Here is a 26,946-nt window from a genome sequence, read left to right on the forward strand (position 1 = left end):
ACCACTGGTCCTGTTGGCTAGGGATGATGGGAATTGTAGTCCCAAACATCTGGAGGGGCGGAGTTTGCCAATGCCTGCCCTAATCAATATCTGAATTCATACTTTTTAACCTGAGAATGAAGGGCCCAAAACTATTTTATACAGTCCTTGGTTTTATCTCTAAAATTCATAGCCTTCTGAGCTTGACCACCTGATTCATTGGAAAAGATACTTGCCAAGGTTCCCCACAATCTACTTCAGTTGAGCTTTTCCTCCGAAAGGGCAGAATGCATGTTTCAACCCTTGTGGTCTCTTCCAACTCTATGATTCTATGATTCTATGATTCTATGAACCCAGTACAAAGTGGGTTATACAATTACTGTACTCAGATCCATCTGCAGGGAATATGGAAAGTGTCTCATAGCGTTCCTCCATCACAGCATCATGCAGCCCCTCTCTCTAATCTTGGAAATGTCGAGCTGACTATACTGTGTGCACAAATAAACAAGCTAAGGAAATGGGAATGCACACATCTCCTGAAAAATCAATGTGAGCTTCAAAAGCAAGTAAAAACCTAATGACCCTGGTAATTAACATTCTGTAAGAAGGTTGGTGAATTTCTCATACAAGCCTAAACAATGTGTGACTCGCTAAGACTTGGGTCACCAACTTTTTTAAGGACCATGGCACATTTGGATTTCTTTTTTTTAAAAAAAAATATATTTTTATTAAAGATTCATTAGTTTACAAAAATACGTGCATTGTCTCTTTTTTCAAGTTGTGTTTTCTACAGATGTTACATTTGTTGTGAGACATTAGCGTCATATACAGTGTTAGGTTAGGTAGAAGAGGGGGAGGAGGGAATGGTGAGTGGGGTGGGTGGCAATGCTTCTATTCTTCTAATTAGTGTATGTGTGGGGTTTTGTGTCAGCGTCACTTGTGTGGGTTTTCTTACTATTCACTTGTATTTCTTTGGTGGTGAGAGAGGTTGGGGGTGGCCTAGGGTGTGGTTGGTTGTCTTTGACTGGCTGTAGTGAAATTTGTTTTTGTGTGTGAGTGGGGTATGTGTGTGTTTTTGGATCAGGTTAGCCAGATTGATTCATATGTTGTTGGCCATGGGTAGGCAACCTAAAGCCCGGGGGCTGGATCCGGCCCAATCGCCTTCTAAATCCAGCTCGCGGATGGTCCGGGAATCAGCATGTTTTTACATGTGTAGAATGTGTCCTTTTATTTAAAATGCATCTCTGGGTTATTTGTGGGGCATAGGAATTCGTTCATCCCCCCCCCCAATATAATCTAGCCCCCTATAAGGTCTGAGGGACAGTGGACCGGCCCCCTGCTGAAAAAGTTTGCTGACCCCTGTAATGTTGGCGGATTTGTCTTGTTGGGCTGTGTAGCACATTTGGACTTCTGAGTAAGTAACATCAGTGCCAGCATCTTGGTCACTTTTCTCCCACTTTGCCAGATCAACAAACACACACACACCAGAGATGAAAAGAGAGATATTGCATGCAGAAACATTCACACTTTGCAAGTGTATAATATGTATAATATGTTCATACTGTTCATATTGTGTGTATGCCGTGTTCTTAGTTTACACATTTCTGGATTTCCCATGGACTGCTCCCTACTATGGATACTTCCTCTCAGGGGCTGGTTTTTGGTACTCACAGAACATGCAGGAAGCTACGATGCTATTAATAAGCTTTCTGCTTCCACAAAACCCTACGCCTAAAATCTCAACCTGAGTCAGCACATTTTCTTCCTTTATTTAGCAACCCATTTCACAACAGCAGTCAATGAGTTGCTGCGAATGCTTACGAGAAAACAGATTGTCAAACCATGCTGCAGAGGAAATACTACACATGCAACTTGAATGTGAGATTAATCTGCTGATCTCTTCCTTCTCTCTCTTAGTGGGGAAAGGTTGTTTCTTTGGTTACATCTTCTTAGTATTTGAACATAAAGGTTGGTGTGCTATTCAAGCAGCTTCCATAGTATTACAACTTCAGTATGCATTTCTTAGTTGTCCAAGCACACATAGAGAGAGATTCCTTCACTTCTGGCAACAGAACTGCATCTGCTTCAAGCCACGCAAAAGCCACATACAAGCCTCATTTCTTCCACTAAACCCCTTCGTCAGACGCAATGTAAACAACAACTGGGTACTTCCAGATTGTGTTCCTTGTGGGATAAGTGATCCTCATGCATGGTTTTTCTTCTTCTTCTTTTCAGTGCCCACATGACACCATTGCTGTCAAAATGCCAACCCATATTTCCCCTTATTTAATCAACATTTATCCTTTCAGATAAGGTGGGGATCTGATAAACAAAACCACAACTGTTGCCAATGAACACCGTTTATGCATTAAGCTTTGTGAATGTAATAATAATAATAATAATAATAATAATAATAATAATAATAATAAATTTTATTTATATCCCGCCCTCCCCAGCCAAAGTTGAGCTCAGAGCAGCTAACAACAGCAAAAATAGCACGATTTACATAAAACAACAGTCAATTAATTAAAATACATGTTGCTGCTTTTTTTTTTTAATAGATTCCAGAGTCAGCTCCAGTGCCCAGGGTACCAGCTGGGTTTCTGCATTGCTTTCATTGTTTTCTATGGCAGAGATACCTCCTGTTGTGCTGCTTTTCATTGGGTTTCATTCAAAATCCACTTTGTTAAATTCTGCAAAGCTCACTTGACAAATGGGGAAGTGGCAGGAAGGGTTGTGGCGGGGGATGAGGAAAGGGGCTTCCACAAATCACTTTCTTATTACATTTCTCCATCACTGTCCACATAACAGCCAGGTTTGATCAGCCTTCTCCTCTGTGGAACCGATTGATTTGGTTTATTCTCCAAAGTCCCTCTTCTAATTGTCATTAGTTAGTTAAGCAATTAATTTAGAGCAGTATTGGTCGAAATGTTCAGAAACTAATCTGTTAGAGCCACAGAGAGGAAGAGAAGTCAGGCAAGGTGGTACTTATTAGGGGAGCAACATCTGTTGCTGCCAGGACACCAAATTACAAAAGGCAACATGGACACAATTACCTGAACTCCATCAGAAATAATAGGCAGAGGTAGCAGACAGCAGAGGTTGAAAGCAATCTGGTTTGACTTGGGGAGCCCTGCCAAACACCCCCATGAGAAAAGAGAAATCAGAGCAGGGAGCCTTTTTCCTCGTAGATCTTTGGTCTTCAGGAAGAGTTGAATGTGGGCTGCATTTGAAAAAAATAATAATGGAGGAAAAATATAAAAAATCTATAGGAAGCTAGTCCAGCTTTGGTAGCAGGAAAAGTTGGCCTATATGACCTATACATTTTTGGTATGAATTCTTATTTTGAATAAATTTTTTACTATTTTGCAGAGGTTTAGTCCTCTTGTGCCATTTATAGGATGAGACAAGGAGGTAAAAAGTTTGCAGAATCCCCCACAGTCGTACAGAAATCCCCCAAAGAATGTCCATAGCACAGACAGATGATGCTAGCTGGTACCTCTTTCTTCTCTTCTGCTTTAGCACTAAAATGCTAAATCAGCTGTGTAAGCTGTTGTTGGTTCACAGTCTTCCATAAAGTGCTGTGGGGCTAGTTTGGCACACCCTGAAATTTGGAGGTAATGTCACAAATTCAGGAGTAAAGGATACGTTTTCAATTAAGGGAGATGTGAGAAGCCCAGTCCCATGAGTCTGTTCTTTCAAATCCTCACCGATTCTATCATCAGCTCAGTCATTTTACAAGAAATGGATCGTTGTCTGAGAGTAACCTTTTGCTCTAGCCATTGGATACTAAAATCTTTCACACATTAGTCACATGAATGCGGCTCCAAGTATAGAAAGGGGCAGGCACAGTGCTGGATTTAGGTATAAACCAAACAAGCTATAGCTTAGGGCCCCACTCTCTTGGGGCCCCCAAAAAAATTAAAGGGGGGGGGACACTGGATGTACATTTCCAATTGTATTTCAGTTCAACAATTAACTTTGATAAAATACATATTTTGTTATGTGCAAATGGCTTTAGATACCTATTAGGTCCATAAATCATCATATATTCAACACAAAAAACAGTGACAATTTGTTGTTGACAAAGGACAGCTGGACATATGAAGGGCCCCATTACCTTCAGTAGCTTAGGGCCTCATCAAACCTAAATCCAGCCCTGGGCAAGCAGGCAGCCACACAAAATGCATGGGTGGGGGTGAAGCAGGCACAACAGTGCAGCTCGCCCCTCAGCTCCCTCTTCTACATGTGGAGATCCCTTCACATAAATGGGGAGCCTCAAGTTGGGGGGGAGGTATGGCCCAGTTTTGCACCCTAAAAGTTTTTGCCTGCCCCAAACAAAGCCCATTTATTTATTTATTTATGCTAATTTCAATTAATAGTGTTTTAATATTAGTTCAAAGGGTAGGTGAGCTGATCCAGAGGGAGCATAAATACCAGCCTGTCTGCAAAGTCTCTTTTATGCCACATTAATTATCTGAAACCTGCAAGTTAGGCCAATCCAACAATAATGCCTTTTGAAATACGGTATATTATATATATGTATACATTGTCCAGTAGCACCTAAGTTTGTTCTGGGTATAAGCTTTCGTGTGCATGCACACTGTGTATCTGAAGAAGTGTGCATGCACATGAAAGCTTATACCCAGAACAAACTTAGTTGGTTTCTAAAGTGCTACTGGACAATTTTTACATTTGTTTATTTATATATTATATATATTATATATTATTATATTATATTATATTAATTTTGACTGCATCAGACCAACGCGGCTACCTACTTGGATCTGGAATAATGCATTTGTTACCTGAAAGTTTTATAAAATGCGATTCACACTGACAAATCAAATTCACATCACCGTCATTTTTAATGCACATCTTTTTTGCTTTCTGTATTAAGACATGCATTGACCAACCTCCTTAGAAGTTTTGGAGGAAGTGCTGAAAATGCCACATCAGAAAGTTGCTGGGTGTTTTTTTGTTTTGTTTTGTTTTTTTGCAAGTCCAGTACAAAATAACCCCAAGCCAACAGAAAAGGTTTGCTTAATAGCACACATTCCCAGCAGATAAAGCTCAGAAACCCCTCCTTCTTCAGTGCCTAAGGTTATCCTGGCAAGATTTAGTGTGGCTGTCAAAATTTGATCATGGACAACTTTGCTGGAAGTGACAAAGATACTGGATCGTTTACATTTTCGGACAAGATGAAGTTTTCAGCATCTGGACTTACACCCTTTGAAATAGATGGTAAAGTATTTTCACTGTTTCATAATGATAGAGACTTTTAAAAGCACAATATCTCAAGGCATTTTACTAGTGTTCAAAGGTGCTTTTATTTTTAAAGGTTTAATTGGGATTCAATTGCATTAAAAACATTGTCTTATTTAAATTTGTGCCATTGACAAATTTAGCAGAATATGGCACTGAATGGTTTAACAGCACAACCCTAACCATGTATACTCAATAAGCCCTATTGAATTCAGTAGCCCTTACTTCCAGGTAAGTAAGGTTAGAGGATTCCTAGGGACCGCTACTCACTTTATTAATGTCTATGTGCTTCACATTAGTTAAGAATAGCATGCATGTGTTTTAATCCGCCCTTCCCCACAGCATAACACACAAAAATCACACTTATGCTATTTCTGAATATTTCACTAAAAAAAAAGTGTCAAGTTAAATGTGATTACATAGCATGCCAACTGACACAAGCTGTGTGTATATTTTATACTGGGGTATGCCTGCCTACAAACAGATGTTTCACTGTGCTTTAAAGGAAGAATTAATTTGTCTTGCATTTCAGAATATACAATGAAGGCTATATGAAGATGGATGCTTCCATAAAACAAGCTTTTAGTTGCCTTTGTTGTATTTCTGTGACCAGCAAAGGGAAAGAGGCGAAGGACTTGAGTTCACACAATGTTTTTTTTGTTTGGGTGTAAACATTAGCTAAACATTCAGTGAAACATGCTTTTCACTCTGCACAGCCCTATTTGCCGTTCTGAGAACCCAGCAAATGGAAAGTTTGTCTGGAAATACAACCAAGTTGAACAAAGTTATTAAAAAGTACTATATCACAGCCTGCTTCTGCATGAATTCACTGTCAGCTTCAGCCATGCAGCTTGATAGGATCCCTATTTATTCAGAAGCAAGTCATTGATTTTAACTCTCAGTACTTGTGCGTAGGGCTGCAGCCTTAAACAGTAACACAGCACATTGGTCACTCGTTTGCAAGCCAAAAGGATGGAATATCAGTTCTTAGTGTGTTCTTTCCTCTCCAAAACTTTAGAACCCAAAGGCCAGAAAAAGACTTGCAAAAGGTACATTTCGGCTCTGGTTACAATATACCTGATTCTGCTCACTGCAGGCTTCGGACTGTTGGCCTATAAAGGTAATTGATTTTAAATGCTATTTCCTGTCCTGAACCTAAAGATAAAAGATTGTGCACTGGTTATATTTTAAATATCCAATAAGTAAATTTGTTTCCAGAAAGGAAACAACCACCAGGACAAGAGGTTAGATGGGGATGAAAGCTGCATCATTTGCTGAAGACCTAAAATGTGTGTTCTCAGTTTTAAAAGGAGTTATAGTCAAACCTTTAAAAACTCAGAAAGAATGGCAGTATAAAACACAAACACACACACAAAAGAGTTGTTACAAGGGTTGCACCCACCCCCAATCTCTGCCATGGCAGCAAGATTCCAGGGGGTTCCAGGCACTCACCCAGGGTCATGTTTCCACTGGGAATCAAAACACAGTGGAGACTGTCATGTCTTTAAGAGATACGGTTTATTAACACGTATTTACAACCAGGGTACAGGTGGAGGGAGTGCAGAGTTAACAGCATTCACATCCCAAGAAAGGCTTGTCCTTCACAGCAGCTGGGCATTGCATCCAGAGGCTTTCTAAGCACCACCTCTGTGCCTCTGCCCCAGCTTGTCTCCAGCCAGCCCCTGTGGTGTCTGCCTTTCAGCTCCCTCCCCAACATAGAGTTGTCCCCAACTCCTGCTTCTCTGTCCCAGAAAACCCCTTGCCAAGCAACTCATCCCCCTTTCCCTGCTGTTCCAAGCCTAGTTTTTTTGTCATGCTTAATGGCTTCCATCCCAGATGAGGCCCTGGCCTGGAAAGGGAGCTTACCTTGTATTTTTCCACTGGCCTGCATCTTCCCTTCAATACTTCATAAACCAACTAATTCTTACCCCTTAATTAATTTCTAACATTCACTAACTCTAGCAGTTATGGGTTCCCTTCCACCCTCAAACTCTTGTTACCCCAGATCTGTAACAATATATTACAACTCTAAAAGTCCCAAGCATGTAACGTGTTTGTGAAAAACAAACACAAAGGCTGCTCAATTCACAGAGGCCAAATTCCGTACATGCGAGTAAATAACCCTCAGACCTTTTGCCTCCCAAGCTATTTCCTCAGATGTTCTCCCATCCAGCCACATGTTAGACAAATTTGTCATCTTAAGGACCCTGGTGACAGCTTGGGTAGAAGTGCTTTCAAGTGCTTCTTATCCTACAGGTTGCTAGTGACTTCTTCATTCTAATGCAGAGCTGTTCAGAATATACTGCTGGGGTAATTAGGAATTACAATATTGTACGATGCTATTCATCCAAATGGCATTAGGCACTGGTCTTGAACTGGTGGCTCCTGTGACCAGATCCTATATCATAGCTGGATACAAAGTGTGTCATGGTAGTGATATCACCAATTTATCTTTCTTTTTGGTTGACTTTTTTGAAATAGAAAGAGGGTGAGAGAGAAAAGAACACGGGGAAGAGGGAGAAAGGAGCAAGGAGTAAAAATGATGATGAACAGAACATGCCTGTCTTGCCATATATGGTAAAATAGTTAAAGAGGACCCCATACTGTGGGTTGAGGTTAAAGTTGGGTCATGGGACTCAAAAGGTTGAAGGCTGCTTACCTCGGGGACATTGTAAATGTCCATAAAGCCACACAAACAAGAGCCAGCCCCAGCTGCATGTGCTTCATTTGATTCCTTACCAGTTAATGCCTCACGGCTGAGGCCTGGAGTATCCATCGCTTGCAACCGCAATGTGGCTGCTCCAATATTGCTGTGGGTAAATGTGTGGAACAAATCTATCATGTGTGTGATGGGGATGACCATGTGGTTTTCTACCATGCCAGCATCTGGTACTTGAGGGGACTGAAAATGCTGGTGTGTGTGTGAGAGAGAGAGACAACCAAATTGCCAAATCTGACCACAAGATTGTTACCTTTGCACTGCAGTGGGCCAGAGTGTGTGAGGTGATTCACGGTCCGAAAGCATTGTGCATGGGGTGATATGCAAGTTCTGTCCATGGTTCTGGATAGAGCACAGATGGAATCCATCACTGGATGCTCTGTTCCTCAAGGGATGGGGTGTGCATGTGTTCACTTGGCCCCAGCTGTGGAACAAGTGGCTTTGGGCTGCCACTGTCTGGTTATTTTATAGGTCTGAACAATCAGAGAATGCCTGCCCCCAACTACGTTATAGCTTTTGCATGATCGCCCCCTCCTAAGTTAATGAAGTCATAGCCAGTCAATAGCAAATGGATTAAGGAAGGGGAAGTGGCCTTGTTGTGGTGTGCTAGCCCTACTACTGTGTGGACACAAGAAGTGGGGGAATTTGTGCCCTCCGTCATCGTTCACACTATAAGCAATAGGCAAACAGTTGCACAACCATATTTTACATGGCAGTAGTAACAATAATAGATGTGCTGCTGGAGAGTGGGGTGGAACCACATTCTCCCAGGTACAAAACACTATGACACCGAGGCTCACAAAATGTAGTATCTTTGCAATCGCTAGAAAATACATCTAGGCACATAGGAGCCTGACTTATAACGAGTCAGAACATTCTTGCTCAGTACTGTCTACCCTGACATGCAACTGGTCTCCAGGGTTTAAGACAGGGAACATTCCCAACCCTATGGTGGGGATTGAGCCTGGGACATTCTGCATACAGGACAGGGGTTCTGCCTCTGAGCTACGACCCTTTCCCACTGCACATTTGCTGCACTAAAACCTGGCTCTTGAAAAGACCTTGTGACTCTTAGATTTGGATAAATGGGGAAGTTCTTCACTTTAAAATGCAATCCTATGCATGTCTGCTTAGCAGTATGTTCCTTGGCGATTGGGTTGCAGTCTTAGTATTGCATTACCATATTGGGAAAATAACAAAATGAGTGTAGAAGGTTAACATTTGATTGGCAGCTGTTAAGAAAGAGGCAATGCACATGATTCACTTCCTCCTGGAGCCGGATTGGGTGGCTCCTGCAGACTAATCTGGATGCTGCCTTCTAGGATCCTACTTGCCTATTGTTCTAGGATCCAAGCTCAGTACATAACACAAAACATTGTACTTTACCTATGTCATGATTTCTTCTCCTCTACTTTCAGTCTATGAGATGAACAAAGACTTGGAAAAGAACAAAGTCAGCTTACCTTTAGCAGAAAAACTGGCAAGCTATTTTGTCAATGACAGCATGCTTGCCAATGATATTGAGCAAATGGAGGCAAGCTCACAAAGACAAGGAGACAATTGGATCAGAAATCTAAAGGAAGAAATTCACATAATCAAACTGAGCAACCAACATTTACAATGGAGAATGACCAATTTTACAGGTATTTTCTTGCTTCTCCTTGGCTGGACATCATTTTGGGGGGCAGTTAATGTGTGAATAGGCATTTCAGTAACCTTCCCATCCAATCTTACATGTTTCACACGAACTACACAAAAGACAGGGTGTGTTGTTTTTTTAACAAAAAAGCAAGGGAAGGGAAAGAGAGGAGGAATCAAGATGTGAGGAAACAGTATATACACACACAACGGGAAGGTAAAGCCAATAAAACTAATCACCAGTGGTTATTGAGTCCATTACAGGAGCTACTGCCCTGGCTGGCAATTAGGCCTTCCGTCTTATTGAATAAGTCATTAATGCAATCTATAATCGGTGTTTGAGCCTCTCGGAGAAAGGAGCCAGTCTCTCTAAGACAATTTGTAGTGAAGAGAAATGCATTAACGGCTCATTCAATAAGGCTGAAGCTTTCTCCAAATGATACCTTTGCACTACACAGCTCTCTGGCTTCACAGTGAAGGTATGTATGCTGAAACAAAGAAAGAGCAGTGCTCTGATGCAGCCCAGCCCATTGTCAGGAGCCCAGTCCTGTTTCTAAAGCTGAGCTTGTCAATAACAATAGCCTGGTACTGTTCAGGGTGTGAACTGCAGTATTAAGCAGTTTCATGTGAAAGTTCAGCTCACTTACTCTAAGCCTGTACAGCATCCAGAGGACAAGCATGGAGGATCAGAGTAAATTTGGGGGAGGGGGAAACATTTTTTGGACTCCCCATTAAAACAATTGTCCTCTTTTGCTACAGTTTGCACTGAATCTAATGAGCTGGTGGAATTCTGCCTAGAGTTTGTTCTTTTTGAAGAAAAAGTGGTCATCTCACGAGATTAAAGGTTACATTTTAACTGTAGACTTCTTCCGCCATTGGTAGGAGATTTCTAGTAGCTATCAATATCTGTTTCAGAACAACTGGAAAGCCGTGCACTTCAAGGGCCTCCGGGACCTCCAGGTGGGTGGAAACGCATCATTTTGAATCTCTCCATCTACAGCTCTTGCCCAAGTCCTATGAAGCAGCTGCAGATGACCCAACAGCCCTATTTGATTGCTCTCATTTATTTTATTTTCATATTTTATTATTTACTCTCAGACAAATATATGACAAATAACATAAACAGAATGTACAATTACAACCATAAAATTTACAAACCACAAAACCAACTGATATGAGAGTAACTAAATTCGGCATTCACCAACGCAGAAACAAGTACCCGATAGGATTGCAAATTCATATGCACAACACAGTTTCACGTGACATTCAAACCAGGAAACTGTGGTTTAAGGACAACTTTCAAACCAGATTATGAAATCCAAACCAGGCTAGGAATGAGCACATGGCTCATTTTTTTCTACTGTACAATCTTGTGTTAAGATTGTGGTGCCTGAATGGGACCACTGAAAGATGCAGAAATATATTTGATGTCACATCTTAATGAGTGAAAATTTACATCTTCAATAAAATGAAATAACAGGCAGGCAGGAAGGCAGGCAAACAGGGTTCAATGTGAAACCCATAAAAATTATGTGGCTAATATGTGGCTTTGATTAAGTGAGGAAAGGTAAGGTAGGAGCTTCAGCCATTTGCAATAAGTACAGTGTATTAGAGTTGCAACACACACATGTTCTGGACATCTTTCAGAAAGTAAAGGTAAGGAAAGGAGGCATCAGCTTAAGAGGAAGCCAGGGAGAACCAGGACCAAAGGACAAGCAAAAAACATGAAATCTCAAATCTTCAAGGAGTGGAGGGGGATGGGGATCAATATTTAACATTTTTGACATGCTGTTGTTGTTTTCAGGTGCAGGATTGCCTGGACCAAAAGGAGAAATTGGTAATGTTGTTTGCCCAATTCTGGCACTATAATACCTGTAAACATTTGGGCAATTCCCTTGAACCCACAATTGAACGGAAGCACTTCAGATAGTTTTTACACTGGGTCTATGGCAGGAATTGTCGAAAGGGATGAGCAGCTCTTCTGTGCCCCTATAATGGTGATGTAGTGCCTTTGCAAGCCTGTAAGGAGGACATACATTTTAAAATGAATCAACCGTACTTCCTAAATGCTCCAGCAGAATCCAAGGAGAGTAGAGGGGGCAGTTCCTTTGAGTTTAGGAGGGAAAGCAATGGGAATTGCATGCCCCCACCTCATTCTGGATAGAGATGTTAAATTCAAGATAGGAGCCCTTCTTTTAAAGAAGGGGAGGAGAAAATTGGATGGAATTGGAGAAAAGAGTCAAGGAATATTGATACTTTGCTAACTTCTCCACTGTTCTACTGCAATCCTCATTTCTCCCATCCATGTTTCTCTCTTCAGAGTTCTAGGTGTGTGTTTATATAGTGACATGCCCTTAGTGATATTTGTAAAGGGTCTTCATATCCCATTTTCTATATAAGTTTTTTGGTAAGTAAATGCTACTGTAGTCAATGGGATTCACTTCGAGGTAGTTGCAAAGAGGACTGCAACCTCAGTGTATTTATATTTTAGGATCTCCAGGGATGAGAGGACCTCCAGGTACCCAGGGAGAGAAGGGCGATACAGGTAATGAAAGAAGAGCTGTAGAAACAAATGTTGAAAAGCAGGTGAAATTCCACCTCATTTGCTTTTCAAGCTTACTATTATTTATAATAATTTTTATTAAGTTTTCAATTTTACATTTCAAAATAAACATTTTACAAACTTTAAAATATCCAATGACATCCATTCTTATTTTTTCATGTTTCATTTTACGTATCATACATTCCTGCTTATTTTACTATAATCATTCAAATCAGTTTTCCACTTTTACATCCCTCAGAAATTATTTACTCTGCTGAATTGATCTTAGTGTTGCCAGCATTTTCAGCTGTATAGTTATTTTCCATATATTCAACTCCTTTTTTTCCCTTCATTTTGTAATACCATATAATTTAACCTCCACCTAAACGAAGAACATTTCTCACCTGTTAATACTGTTATCAAGATGGCATTGTGATCAGATAATGTCTTGGGTTGAATGTCTACCCCTTTTACCATACTTGTTAATTTTTCCAAAGCCAAAAAAAGAATGTACAATTACAATCATAAAATTTAAAAACCACAAAAGCGACTGATATGAGAGTAACTAAATTCGGCATTCAACAACACAGAAACAAGTGCTTGAAGAATTGTTTGCATTTGAAAAAAGTAAATTGGCAATCTAATGGATGCTTAAGTCACCATATGTCAGTTAAGTCAATACTGGACACCATATCAAAAAAGGCAGTTGATAATTTCCTTTCTTCTCCACTTTATTATTATTTCTCTGTATTTTTATTTCAGGAACCATGGGGCCAAAGGGTTCAAAAGGAGAGCAAGGACTGCAAGGTAAGGCCCCTTCCACTGGCTTGCAATGGATGAAGGCATATTAGATGTAATGTCAGCAGCATTCTGATGCACACTGAGAAATCTTCTTTACATTACACCACTGGCACTACCAGAGTAACTGAACCAGCATTATGGCAATAATCCAGATCAGGGTAGCCAATGTGGTGCCCTCCAGGTTTTGCCAGACTACAACTTTCATCAGTCCCAGCCACTTTTGCCAATGATCTGGGATGATGGAAGTTGTAGGTCAACAGCATCTATCCCTGATATTGATTTACACCAGCCTTCCCAAACTTGGTGACCTCCAGATGTTTTTCACTATCATTCCCTGCATTCCTGACCATTTGGCTATGCTGACTAGGCTGGCAGGATTTGTAGTCCAAAACATCTGGAGGGCACCAGACTGGGGGGAGGCTGATTTACAGCAATCTACCCAGTTGTAGAATGCAGGGGCAGGAAAGGGGGGCAGTGGGGGCGGGCCACCCTGAGTGTCACCCCTGAGGGGGGTGACAAAATGCCAGGCGGCACTCACCACAGGGCCTGCAGTGTGCCTGAGCCATGCGTCTCTCCTGGGAGTGACACAGTGGCTTGTGTGACTGCAAGCTCCCCACTGCCCAAACAGTCCACCTACCACCTTCCCCTCAGCTGTAGGGTGGCTGAGGGGGAGGAGTCAGGCAGATTCCTTAGAGGCCCCATGAAGCATCCTGCCCTGGCTTTCCCCACCCCCATGGACAGTTGGCCCCACCCTGCACACCACCCCAGGAGCCCGATCAGCTTGCTCCACTGCTGGTAGAATGTGCCATTCTTATTGTTTTTTCTTAAAATAAACCCCTCCCCCCCAGTTTTGTATATGCATATAAGAACTTTGCTGGATCAGCCCAGAGGTCCACCTAGTCCAGCATTCTGTTTTCAGCTGTAACAAGTCATATGTCCCTATGAAATTCACAGATTTGGCATGGAAATGATAGACATCCCCTGTGCTTTGTCCTCACCTTTGGTAATCAGAGGTAGCTACGATTGTCTCTGAACATATAAGTCCCCTCTGGCTTCCAGAGCTAACAGCCATTCCTAGATCTACCTTCCATGTGCACGTTTATCCAAATGCATGTCAAGTTGAGAGTGTCAGTTTTTCAAGAATTAAGGCCAAGCTAGAAACCAGTAAGGCATATTTACAACCACCCAGCTGGCAGTCCTGCTTTGAGCGAGGATTCAGACAACTCAACCAAGGTGATAGAACAAAACACACAGCTGCTTAAATTAGGAGAAAGCAATGACTGGAAACTAACAGTACAAATTTCAGATGATTTAGAAGACTCAATGGCTGTGTGAGAACCCAATAAAAGGTCTGGCTTCTGACAATCAGTATGTCATAAGATGCCATCACAAGTAAGCCAGTTCCTCAAATTGCAGCTTTCATGCATCCTGGGAAGAATTAACATGTACATTTCTGATGGCAAGGCATCCTGTGACCATTGAAAACATTCTGCAATATGCACAGGCAGAATTGTTTTAAGACCTGAAACCACTTACATCAAATTACAGTGAAACCTTGGTTTTCAAACTTAATTTGTTCCAGGAGTCCGTTTGACTCCCGAAACCATTTGAAAACCAAGGCACAGCTTCCGATTGGCTGTGGGAGCTTCCTGCACTCAAGCGGAAGCCACGTCGGACGTTTGGCTTCCCCAAAAAGTTCGCAAACCGGAACACTTAATGGTTTGCGGTATTCGGGAGCTGATTTGTTCATCAACTAAGCCATTCGAGAACCAAGGTACCACTGTGCTTCCAAAAGAAGGCAGTGGAATCACTAGTGTAGCAAATGTGTTGCTTTAAAACAAACAAATAAATAAATCACAATTTTTTGTGTGTGTGTTTTTAAAAAATACAGGTTTAAATGGACTTGATGGTGAAAAGGGATCTGAAGGAAATCTTGGGCCGGCTGGTCCAAAAGGTGAACCAGGAACAAAAGGGGAAATAGGAGACAGGGGACCTCAAGGTAAGACTTTGCCAAAAGTGTTAATAATCTTTATGATATTTAATATTTGGAGAAATTTGCACTAAAATGCTGATGATTTTCATGAGGACTTAAAAATAAGAATAATTGCAAACTGATATGGAAATGTGGAGACTTGAACTTCAGACTGGAGAAATGGACAGATTCACCCATTTCTAGATAGGACTGTTCTCCTGCTTGCTTGAGTTGCTCCAGCTTGTATCAGTTGGTCACCGCATGCAATGGTGTGGAATAGTATGAAGATTATCACTGTTGCCCATAATATTAATCATTATACGGACTTCCCTAAGATACTGGGAGGCAGGAGCAGAATTGTGTTTTTCTGAACTACTGCCTGTAGACTGTCCTGTATATCTCAGAAACTAAACAGACGGTGGAGTTACCTTTCCCCCTTTGAAATGATCGCTAGCAATGTGGACCAGCTGCTGACCAGGTAAGTGACTTAGAGGGAGGTCAGCACCCTAATGCATGTTGGGAGCAGGGCACTTCACTAACCTCCTATTGTTGACCAACTTGTGTAGGCTCCTTGGTTTGGTGCTCTTGGGGCCTGGCATGTGGAACCTGCTGAACAATGAACAGTAGGGGGTGTTTAGCATGGTAGGTCAGACATACACCCACAGTTTCCCATCATGCCGGTTTGGATGATGGAGTTGATCTGGGGAGGCAACCAGCTAGACTAGCTGTTTTTATAGACATAACGAGGTATTGGGTTGCTTGTGGTAGCCAAGGCTATATACTTCTAGATTCATTTTCCAGAACTGATAATGATGTTCTTGCAAACATCATTAAATTGGCCTCAAACAGCCCCATGCCAACGTGTCAACTCTATGCATGTCTTTGAAGGAGGCCAACAATATGTATAATGTCCTATTTTCTTTATACACTGCGTCACAGAATCAGGCACTGGAAAAGGGAGAGAGCAAATTTAACTCTGTACAGTCTAGTATTTCATTTTGGGCGTATGTGTATGCAATACAGGCAATGAGTATTTAATTATCTTTCTGTCTCTGATTAATGCAAAGGTGTTTATAGTAGGATTTATCTGGTACAAACTAATACAGTGTAATTTATATGCATAAGCATGTGTGTGTTTGGCTAGTTGGAGATATTGTGAAGTCGATTTCTGAGTTGTTTGTATCATGTATAAGCCAGAGTTTTGTCTTAGTTAAACAGAAGAATTATGGAACGTGTAACTTCCATTAAATTGGCATTTGCAAGCCTTAACAGGGGCATGCATGCTAAAAAGAGAAGGCAAAACCCTCCCCCAAAAAACCAGAGCATCACCAATGCAGAAAAGAGCCAAGATAATGCATAGAAGATTGAGAAATGGATCAAATTTTCAGTATACTTTTCTTGACAGTAACATTTCTTAAAAGTGCACGCCAGCCAAAAGCTAGGTATGAAACCATTAGCCTCTCTAGTGAATTGGCATTTATTAATTAATGTTTCCATTTTATGTAATGTACTTTACAGGAATACAAAGGAATTTAGTATTATTATTGACTTATTATTCAAGGCCGTCCCCCTCCCTCTGCATCCCTGACACTAGAAGACCCTCTTTATCTTCAGCAGTTGTGTAGAATGGAAAATCCAGCAGGCATAGCTTTTCTTGTCCTGTTTAAGAAGTTATAGCAGACCAAGTTCCTTCTTCCATTGGAGCCCTGGCTTTCTTGCTTCCTGAAACCTAAGAGAGAGAAGAAAGGCAGAGTTCATACCCTCCAACATTTCTCCAATGAAAATAGGGGCATCCCATTCCATAATGATAATTTTACGACTTATACCCCATAGATTTTATTAGGTTGCCCCCGCACTCTGGGCAGCTTCCAACATATATAAAAACATAACAAAACATTAAACATTTTAAAAAACCTTCCCTATACAGGATTGCTTTCAGACAGCTCGGGAAGCGGATAACTCCGTACCCTCCAACATTCCTCCAATGAAACTAGGGACATCCAAAGGAAAAGTGGGACATTCTGGGATCAAATCAGAAACCAGGATGGCTTCTCTAACTCAGGGACGTCGCTGGAAAATAGGGACACTTGGAAGGTCTGAGAAATAGTAAAACACACACACAGTTAAAGGAGGGCTTTATGCTGCATCTTATGAATAAGGGTGAGGAACCTGTCTTAAAAAGTGGAAGTTCGTTGTTCTGAAAGTGTGTCCGTAAGAGAAGGCAACTATCGCACACAGGAAATGAGGACCGGAGGAGAGAGGCACTTGCAAGCCAGGAAAAATTACTGTGCTGTCAGTTTGTTCAGCAATGTTACATGAATGTTTAAAGTAGCTGAAACAGTTAAATAGTGAACAGCAGTAGAGACAATACTGGCAGAGAGACTCAAGACTCAGCATCGTCTCTCCAAAGCCTAAGCTCAGCCTGAAAACCTTTATCGCCATACTTGTAAAGGGGAAGCCCATGGGTGGTTTGACTGGGACCTGGAAAGGACACTGCCCGCCTTGTACTCTCAGGTTGAATATCAGTTAGGTTGGGCAGCCTAGTGCAGCTCTATACAGTTTAGCCCTCAGGGTTTGTGTCGGTCACCAAGCAACAAAATATTGACCCCGTCTCTTCCAGGAGCTTTAAAACAAAAGCCACATAAAATCAACATGCATTGAAAGCTTCTTCAGTGTTTGGAGTGGTTAGGGGACAGGTTATTAAGAGTTTTATTGTTTCCTTTGGCAACACTTACACATTGTTCTAACTTGGGAGTTTATGGGCAGATAAGGAATCTAATAAATAATATATTGTATGTGCTAACGCCTGAAACAAGCTTGTTCTGTAGGTCTTCCAGGACTCCAAGGACCAGCTGGTAGAAAGGGGGATGTGGGCCCACGAGGACCAGTTGGTCTCACAGGAGAGAAGGGCGTGCAGGGAGAACGAGGCCTGCCAGGTGAGTGGACACAGCAAAGTGCCAAACCTAAACAACATCTGCCATGTTTTTAGGCTTGAGACTAGCCTTACTGACTTAGCCCAACACTCCCTGAATCTTCATCTTGTCAGTGCTGGTTTCAGAAACCGTAAGGGAAGAATATAACCAGAGAAAACCATGCCTGGATCTTGTCACTCTTAAGGGTAAAGACAGACAGGCATTCTAAGGCCTGGTTTGCACAACAGGGGAAGCTAAACCATGGTTTATCAAGACCACACAAACTGAATAGTTCTTCCTTCTGCGTATTTCTGTTAATCTTCTTGGAACCCAGTGATACTGTTTGCCACAGTTACATGCAGGCATGCACAAATAGCTGCTGCTTTTCTCTTTTCATCTTATATTGAAAGTTCAGGGGTCTGTTCATCATCATCATCATTTTTTGTATGCCGCCTTTCTATAGTTAAAACTATGTTCAAGGAGGCTTACAGCAGGAAAAGATTTACATGATTACAAACATAGCAAAAGAAGTAATAAACAATAAATAAAACACAATGAAAAGTACACAACCAAATCGAACAATTTCCACATAAATTATAAGATCAAAAATTAATATCAATAGCAGCAGCAACAACGTTACCCCTGCTAGCAACACTCCCTATGCCCCAGTCCAAGACTCTGTTCCCGTTCCTATTCTCATGCCTCCTTATATTTGTAACTTAGCTGCAAAATAAAGATAGAAGCATCCCATATACTAGCAATTTATGTTCTTTTGTGTTCATTTATGTTCTCTTATGTTCATTTGTGTTCTATTTCAGGTATACGTGGTCCCCAAGGACCTCCTGGACAACCAGGTATATTGCAGTTAACCTCCTGGACAACCAGGTTAAATGCAATTTAACACAAATACTTCCTACCATTTGTGCTTCATTTAAGGTTCTATTTAGACTGCAATGTTGTACACACTTACATGAGAGTAAGTCAACTGAATCCAGCAGAGCTTATTTCTCAGCAGATATGCCTAGGATTGAATAGTTAATCAACATAAATTTCTCTAACTGTATAATCCTATACATGTTTACCCAGAAGTGTAACACTGTTCAGTAGGGCTTATTCTGAAGTAAACGTGATATGGATTGTACACTAATAATAATTACCCAGTGGTACCTACCTCTGAGTAAACATGCCTAGGATTTTACTAGTAAACTGCTTCTGATTTCACCAACCTGGAACTAACTCCTAAGAATTATTTAAAAAGACAAATATTCATTGAAACAGTTCCATTCTGGGGTCTTAAGGCAAATTACGACTGACTTATCTAGTGAAATACTGCTGGGAAGTTGCTGTTTTGGTTTCTTCAGTGGAATTTTGGGCAAGAGGTTCAGAACTAACTTGTGCATCACTTGCTACAACAGCAAAAAAGTAAATGCTGATCAGCTGCCATTGGTTGATCAACAGATGCCTCTACGATCATGAAAAGGCTTTTGTTTTCCTCAGGTTTGTCAATAAGTTTGGTGGTGACTTAATAATCGAAATGAATTCTGACTCTCTGGCCTTGTCCATTCCAACTATCATGCTACTTTATAGATTTGCAGCCAAAGTCTGTGGTTATACACACAAACGCAAAATGATAAATCAACAGGAAGCTGGTGTGAAATGACTGAAGAAGACAATTTCCCTTTGTTGGAAAGCAATATTTAAGAGAGAGGCTTCTGCGGAATGCAAGTGCTGTGTTGTTCTGATACTGTGTTGTTGTCAAGGAATGTCTTGTCCTGAGCCCAGTGGCGTAGCGTGGGTTGTCAGCACCCGGGGCAAGGCAAGTAATTTGCGCCCCCTAACCCGTGGATTTGCGCCCCCTAACCCGTGGATTTGCGCCCCCTAACCCATGGATTTGCCCTAACCCCAGATGTTGCGCCCGGTGCGGCCCGCCCCCCCTGCACCCCCCACGCTACGCCACTGGCTGAGCCTTTGAAAGGATGCGGAACAAAGGAAGCTTCCTGATTCTGAGTCAGACCAATTGGACTATTTAGCTCAGTGTTATCAACACCGATTGGCAGCAGGTCTCTTGGGTTTCAGGCAAGGGGCAATCCCAGTTGCCAGGGATCGAAGCTGGGACTTTATTTCTGCATGCAAGGCAGGAGCTGTGCCAGCACTAAGCTGCAGTCCTTCTAAACCTTCCCTCGTTCACCAAATATGACAGATACTTCAGTGCTTGATTGCTCTTCCAGTGTGATTCTGGCTTTGACCAAGCTTCTTTGGTTCACTTACAAGGTCCTGCAGGCAGCATGGCGCCACCAGGAAGTCCTGGACCAAAGGGAGCGCAAGGGGAGAAAGGACAGAAAGGAGAAGCAAGCACCCTTCCAGGTATACAAATGGTAATGTTGCTCAATCTGTTGAAATACTGATTCCCAAGAAGTTTCTGACCTGACCTTCCCCTTTATTCTTTCAGGAGTACCAGGAGTGAAAGGCGATCGGGGGGAAAGGGGTTACAAAGGCGATCCAGGTAAAAATATAAATGGAAGTGGAAGAACCCAGTGTGTGAGCAAAACACATCTCATTCAGAGAGATGTGAGATGCCATAAGGCCAGGACAAATCCTCTGCTGTGGTATCTAAGTGTTTTACAGAGATGTATCACCAATGGAAAAGAGTTTTTATTCAAAGTCGGTCTGTTAGTTCTCCAACATTCCCCAGGCTGAATCTACCTTCAGAGCTATCTGACCTCTGACAGCCTGGTCAAAAGCTGATCAAGGTATAGTTGGCATTTCCAGTTCCGGAAAAATTACCCAGAGATCTGCTGGTAGGTTCTGGTCCACTTTCTCCTCACCCCAGTTCTAGCTAATTCAGGACTCTAAACTGCTTTACAGAAATCAGTGGGACATAGTCTCTCCTGTGAAAATTCCCCGAGGAAAATAGCCATGGAGTGGTGCAATACAAATTCCTAGCATGGATCTCCTGTCCTTTTTTTTTTGGAGAAATAAATCAGACCACTGGTCCATCTAACCCAGTATCCAGTGTGGACTACAGCTCCAGTAATCTCTGACCATGATCCATGTTGGCTGGGGCTGTTGTGAGTTTGAATCGAGCAGTGTTTGGAGTGCACTATGTTGGCTACATTGGCCTACGATGACTGGCAGCTGCTCTCTAGATTTAGATGGGATTTCTCCCACTTCTACCTGCAGCAGCAGTGCATGAGGAGGGGCACTCCTCTACGGCCCCAGCACCCTGCTGCCACTCACTGGGACAGGAAGAGGGCGGGGTAAGGCAAGGCAGCAGTGTGATGGGTGGTGTTGGTATGCCGCAGGTGTGCACTGCTAACCCAACTTGGCCCTGCGACCGTGGGTGCCTGGGGCTGTGGGTACCATGCAGCGTGCCTGGCCCTGGTACCAAAATTTGTGGGTGCTCAGTCCTTTCAAGGGGAAAATTTGTGGCTGCTCAAGCACCCAGGGCCCCAGGGAGTTGGGACCTTTGTAACCCAGCGTTCCCCTGACCTCTCTGCTGTCTCTCACCCTGCCCCATTCTGGTTAGCAGCTCCCAATCCACCTCCCCACTCCCCATGCATCACAGCTGTCTAGATGGAGGTAGCAGGGCTCTTTTGCCTCCGCATAGTTAAAACTTTATCTCAATACATACATGTAGTAGAATTTTGAATATTAAGCAAAAGTTTGAAATTCCCATTGTCTTTGGATTTGCCACTTTATATTCTTTCCCCCTCCCTCCGCCCCCATTATTTTAGGCATACCGGGAAGTAAAGGGTCGAAGGGAGATCAGGGAATGACAGGTAAGGCATTTGCTGGAGTTCCTAAATGAAAGTGACGACTCAGTAGAATCAAAGCTGTGTACTCCATACCTTCGGCCCAGTGTACTTGAAGGAGCATCTCCACCCCCATCGTTCAGCCCAGACACTGAGGTCCAGCGCTGAGGGCCTTCTGGCAGTTCCCTCACTGCGAGAAGTGAGGTTACAGGGAACCAAGCAGAGGGCCTTCTTGGTGGTGGATCCCGCCCTGTGGAATGCCCTCCCATCAGATATCAGGGAAATAAACAACTATCCGACTTTTAGAAGACATCTGAAGGTTGCCCTGTTTAGGGAAGTTTTTAATGTTTGAAGGTTTATTCTGTTTTTAATGTTCTGTTGGAAGCCACCCAGAGTGGCTGGGGAAACCCAGTCAGATGGACAGGGTAGAAATAATAACTACTACTTCTTCTTCTTCTTCTTCTTCTTCTTCTTCTTCTTCTTCATTATTATTATTATTATTATGCTCCCCAGAGAGACTTACACTTAAAACATAATGCAAAAATACAATGCAATGCAGTATTAAAATGCAGCAAAGCTATAATAGTGACATGGGCATATAAACTCTCAAGAGGACGAAGCAAAAACCAGTACCCAAACTACTTAAAAAGTTGCTTTAAAAGCTTTGGGAAATAAAAATAGCTTGAGCCTCCCTAGAGAGAGCAATCATGAGATCGGGGAAGCACTACTGAAAAGGATCTGTCCCGGTTGCTACCTGGTGAACATCAACTCTGATAATGCCTCTTTTTTGACTGAATGGAGGATAGAGAGGAATATGTGACTGTGTGCAGAAATTAGCCCACAGTACAAAGGTGAAATTCACATTCATTGCTCCTCTGAGTTTTATCTGAGGGCCACATTCCTTTCCCTGCAACTTTCCAGGGGCCACATGCCAGAAATTTGATGGATTGCTGTGTTACGTTCTAAAATTATTCGACCTTTGACTTCTATTGTAATGATGTAGTGATTTGCAGTTTTGCTGTTCTGTTGTGAGCCACTCTGAGCATGTTTTAATGGGGAAAGTGGCATACAGATTTAAATAATAAATAAATAAAGCCCACTGTGTTCCCCAGGGCTTACTCTGTGTTTAGGACCACAACCCTTAACTTTCATTTCTGTGGAAAAGGCAGAGGAATGGCAGGATCCATTTGGTTATTGCACAATAATGGTTTCATGGCTTCTGCAGGTAATGCCTCTTGTGCCATTTGCTGTTGTCTTGTCCCTGTGAAATTGAGACACCCACCTTTCTTACTTAGGGAGCAAAGGCATGCCTGGTGAAAAAGGAAGTAAAGGAAGTGCCGGATCTAATGGGGAGAAAGGCGAACCAGGAAGAAAAGGAGACAGAGGCATTCAGGGATATACAGGTAAAAGAAAGAAGGCAAGACAGAAAGAGACGTCTGATTACTATCTGATGTGCTTTATATTGGCACCAAGTTCATGGCAGAGATTACTTCTGAACTGGGAATTTTCTTATTCATAGTCCAGTTTCTTAGCCACTATATTCCAGCAGTTAGCTCCTAGCCACAGTTTGCAATGATCATTACACTTGGTTTTCAACCTGTGGTTTGACCTAACCATGGTTAGCAATGTTGCACTGTGCTTAGAGTGAAATTGAACATGAGAAGGCAGGAGAAGGAAGAGGAAGAGGGCATGTCTGGGTCGGGGGGGGCGTTCCCCATCTCCTGAATATGATTAGGAAACTTGGCAGCTTTAGCACTAGGCAAAAACCAGAAATACTGATATCTTATGCAGTTAAGGGAAACTCAAAAAAAATTCATTTGAACCTAATTAATGCAAAAAATTATCTAGATGTGCCATCAATCATTTGTTCCTTTTGTGTTAAATCAGGAGCAACAGGAGCACAAGGGATTAAAGGTCAAAAGGGGGATTCAGGCAAGTATGGTCTTTTTCTCTACAAGTATATAAACTTTTCCCAATCCAGTGTTCCGTGGAGCTTCATTGTACATATGGAGTACATTAGACATGGGTGGCGCTGTGATCTAAACCACTGAGCTTCTTGGGCTTGCCAATCAGAAGGTCAGCGGTTTGAATTTCCGCGACGGAGTGAGCTCCCATTGCTCTATCCCAGTTTCTGCTAACCTAGCAGTTCAATAGCATACCAGTGCAAGTAGATAAATAGGTACCATTGTGGCGGGAAGGTAAATGGCATTTCCGAGCGCTCTGGTTTCCGTCACAGTGTCTCGTTGCACCAGAAGCGGTTTAGTCATGCTGGCCACATGACCCGGAAAGCTGTCTGTGGACAAACGCTGGCTCCCTTGGCCTGAAGCAAGATGAGCGCCGCACCCCATAGTCGCCTTTGACTGGACTTAATCATCCAGGGGTCCTTTACCTTTTTACCTTTTTTATTGTACATACGGAGCCCCACATGAAGTGAGGCTTCTCTGTTTTGTTTGGTGTCTGAGAAGAAGAACACTAGAGGCACAATAACTTGCTTATCAAGCTTTCTCTGTTAGTGAAGCAAATGTGGGACAGCTTCTCCTCGTGTAGGGAGTCCTATTAGGCTTGTAAGAAGGCATCGACTTCTCTTCCGACCCACATTCATTGCTGTTTCTGTCCCACTGCACTTCATATTCTGACAAAAACTACATTACTTATCTCGCTGTCTGCCATGGTGGAATTTTACATTGTTAATTCCTTTATCTTTACATTATTCTGCACCATTCATTTCAATGCAAAAGAAACACAATGCAAGGTATGGGGGGGAGCCATCAATTACACATTATTTGTGGACTGAAAACAACAGTGAACACCCAACAAATCAACTTTGGCCATTTATGTTTCTGTTTCCATTGGAAGCCTCCACCATCCGTGATTCATTTCCATACACACCAGTCAGTAGGGTCAAGGAAACAGTACTCTAAAGTGCAGCAATTCTACTAGTAAACACATATGTGCACATTATCATTTTTATATGTTTATCACAGGATTAGGCTTCAAGTCCCAAGTGATGTCATGTGTCCTTGTGTTACACTGCAAGTTGGCAGCTACTCAGGAACAGCTTCCCTTCAAACCACCATCAGAGTTGATTTGGAAGCCTACAAAGAAATAGGCTGGGTTTCATTCTTGGAATGTACAACACATATTTCAGCAACCAAAAAGGAGGGGATGTGTAGAGACCACCTCTCCCATCATTTACTCACACCCTGCCCCAAATCTCGATGTGTTGCCTCTGTCTCCTGATGTGCATAAATGTTGCCTTTCAAAAACATCCAACAGGGAGCAGTTCTGTTGTAAGACTTGTTGGAGGACATCAGCGTGGTCGAGTTGAGGTTCTGTATTCAGGAGTATGGGGTACCATATGTGACGACAGCTGGGACACTAGTGATGGAGCTGTGATTTGTCGGATGCTGGGATTTAGCCGAGTAGTTGAAACCTTCACTGCAACTGCAGGTAATTTATCAGTTCATTCCCTGGCTGATTTAATCAAGTCGCAAAAGATTCAATTGTGTGTAATATGACTGTGTTCAAAAATAGCAGGGAACATCCAAAACATGTCACTAGAGTAGAACTAGGCAAGCAGCCTTATGCTGCTCCCCTCTGAATATTCAGTTTGAATCCTTGAGACCCCTTAAAGGGAGTTTTCAAGTGCTTGAAAGACTCTGCCACTCCAAGAGGGGGGAAAAAAGGTTGGCCAATGTGATGGGGTAGAAACTCCCTTGCAGATGGTAAATGCCTGCTGGGACTCTCATCCTTCCCAGATTGTTTGTAAAGAGAAGACTCTGTTGTCAGGATCTTTTATTGCTGGGGGTCATGGGAGTTATAGTTGAAGTACAGTTCCCATGACCCCTGGTTGAAAAAGAGACTGGCAGGATCTTCACTTTCCAAATAGTTGGGGAAATGATGAGAGGCTCCTTCACTTTGAGGAGCCATCTAGTACCTGGTACCCCATCACAGACCCACAAATCAAGTTCTTTGCTCCTTGGGAGATGGGGTAGCAAGCAGTGGAGGTGTGATCAGAACCTCAACAGGTGCTGCCTGCTCACAGAAGGCTCTGACAGCCTTGGCTTCTTCTCAGAAGAATGTGGAGTGTTCACCTAATAGGGGAAGGGCCATACTTAGTCGTAGAGTATTTGCTTTGCATGCCAAAAGTCCCAGGTCCAACCAGGAAGGTGTTTCACCACTGGAGCCCAGTGTCCAAAGTGTATTAAAGTGTACTAAAGTCTGCTGGAGGCAGTGGAAGACAGGAGTGCTTGGCGTGCTCTGGTCACAAAGAGTCGGACACGACTAAACGACTAAACAACAACAAAGTCTGCATGCTTCCTTTATGGCTAGTTACTGCTTTAGAAGTTGCTGCTGTCTGAAATTGTTTGCTGGACAATAGGATGGTAGAAAAGAAAAGAAGAGTGAGATTCTCTTCCCAAGCAATTTTCATTCTGGAGTAATTATGCAGTTGTTATGCAGCTCCAGAAGCATTTCCTAAAGCAGCCTCCCCACCCCCACTTTCCTGGTACTTAGGCATAATGAGATATTAGCATGTGAGTCACACGATGGATTGTTGCTTTGTTATTTTTCACCCTTTTCCTCCCTGTGCTAACTTGTTACATGTCTGCTTGACATCAGGCTCCGGAAAAATCTGGTTGGATGACGTGGAATGTACCGGAACAGAATTATCCATTTATTCATGTAGAAAACGTGACTGGGGTATAAACAACTGCAGTCATAGTGAAGATGCTGGGGTAGAGTGTGCCTAATGGAAAACAGTTCTGCTCCGATGTCTGAGAAACAATACCTTAATACTGATGATTCCACGAAGAAGTGTGCATGGCACTGTCCTTCAGAGTGTATCTCTTGGCTAATTAGAGAATGGATTAATTTTGTTTGACTCCTTTAATTCCACTGTACCAACACATCTCTACATTCTCCTTTGCTGATCAAGGCTATTCTAATTGGGTATGTGAGGAATCAACATCAGTAACTGGGCTCACTTTATTAGAAGACCAGTAACTGAACTATTATTGCAGGGGAAGGGATGTAGCTCAGTGGTAAGAGCATCTGCCTTGCATGAGGAAGGTTCCCGGTTCAATCCCTGGCATCTCCAGGTATGGCTGAGAAATATCCCTGTCTGAAACCCTGGAAAGTCACTGCCAGCCAAGCGTGGGCAATGCTGAGCTAGATCGACCTAAAGTTTAACTTAGTATAAGGGCACTCCCTGTGTTCCTAATCATGACACTGAACATTTAAACAGGAACTACATCCTAATCACATTAACTTGGGAGTAGGGTCTTTAGAAAGGCCTACAATCTTGACTGTTTTCAGTAGCCTTCTCTTGTGTAATGATTTATCATGCTCTTTTGCTGTTGATGGTT

General features: G+C 42.4%; 1 protein-coding gene across 2 annotated transcripts; it reads left to right on the forward strand.

Annotated features, from left to right (window-relative positions):
* The first annotated feature begins 1,716 nt into the window (after positions 1–1,716).
* Positions 1,717–26,946, forward strand: MARCO (macrophage receptor with collagenous structure). 2 transcript variants are annotated; one of them, XM_083582406.1, is made up of 18 exons: positions 1,719–1,857; positions 4,880–5,223; positions 6,263–6,364; positions 9,382–9,606; positions 10,517–10,561; positions 11,406–11,438; positions 12,093–12,146; positions 12,906–12,950; positions 14,836–14,943; positions 17,745–17,852; positions 18,647–18,682; positions 20,100–20,192; positions 20,278–20,331; positions 21,563–21,607; positions 22,876–22,983; positions 23,468–23,516; positions 24,861–25,030; positions 26,201–26,946. In XM_083582406.1, exons 2-18 carry the CDS (start codon positions 5,124–5,126, stop codon positions 26,329–26,331), a joined length of 1,506 nt encoding a protein of 501 aa, XP_083438532.1. In that variant the 5' UTR covers positions 1,719–1,857; positions 4,880–5,123; the 3' UTR covers positions 26,332–26,946. The 2 variants fall into 2 exon arrangements, with proteins under 2 accessions (XP_083438533.1, XP_083438532.1); XM_083582407.1 differs by lacking the exon at positions 6,263–6,364 and having other exon boundaries at positions 1,717–1,857.

The sequence above is a fragment of the Podarcis filfolensis genome (assembly GCF_964270895.1).
Source record: "Podarcis filfolensis genome assembly, chromosome: 1".
NCBI classification, from domain to species: domain Eukaryota; kingdom Metazoa; phylum Chordata; class Lepidosauria; order Squamata; family Lacertidae; genus Podarcis; species Podarcis filfolensis.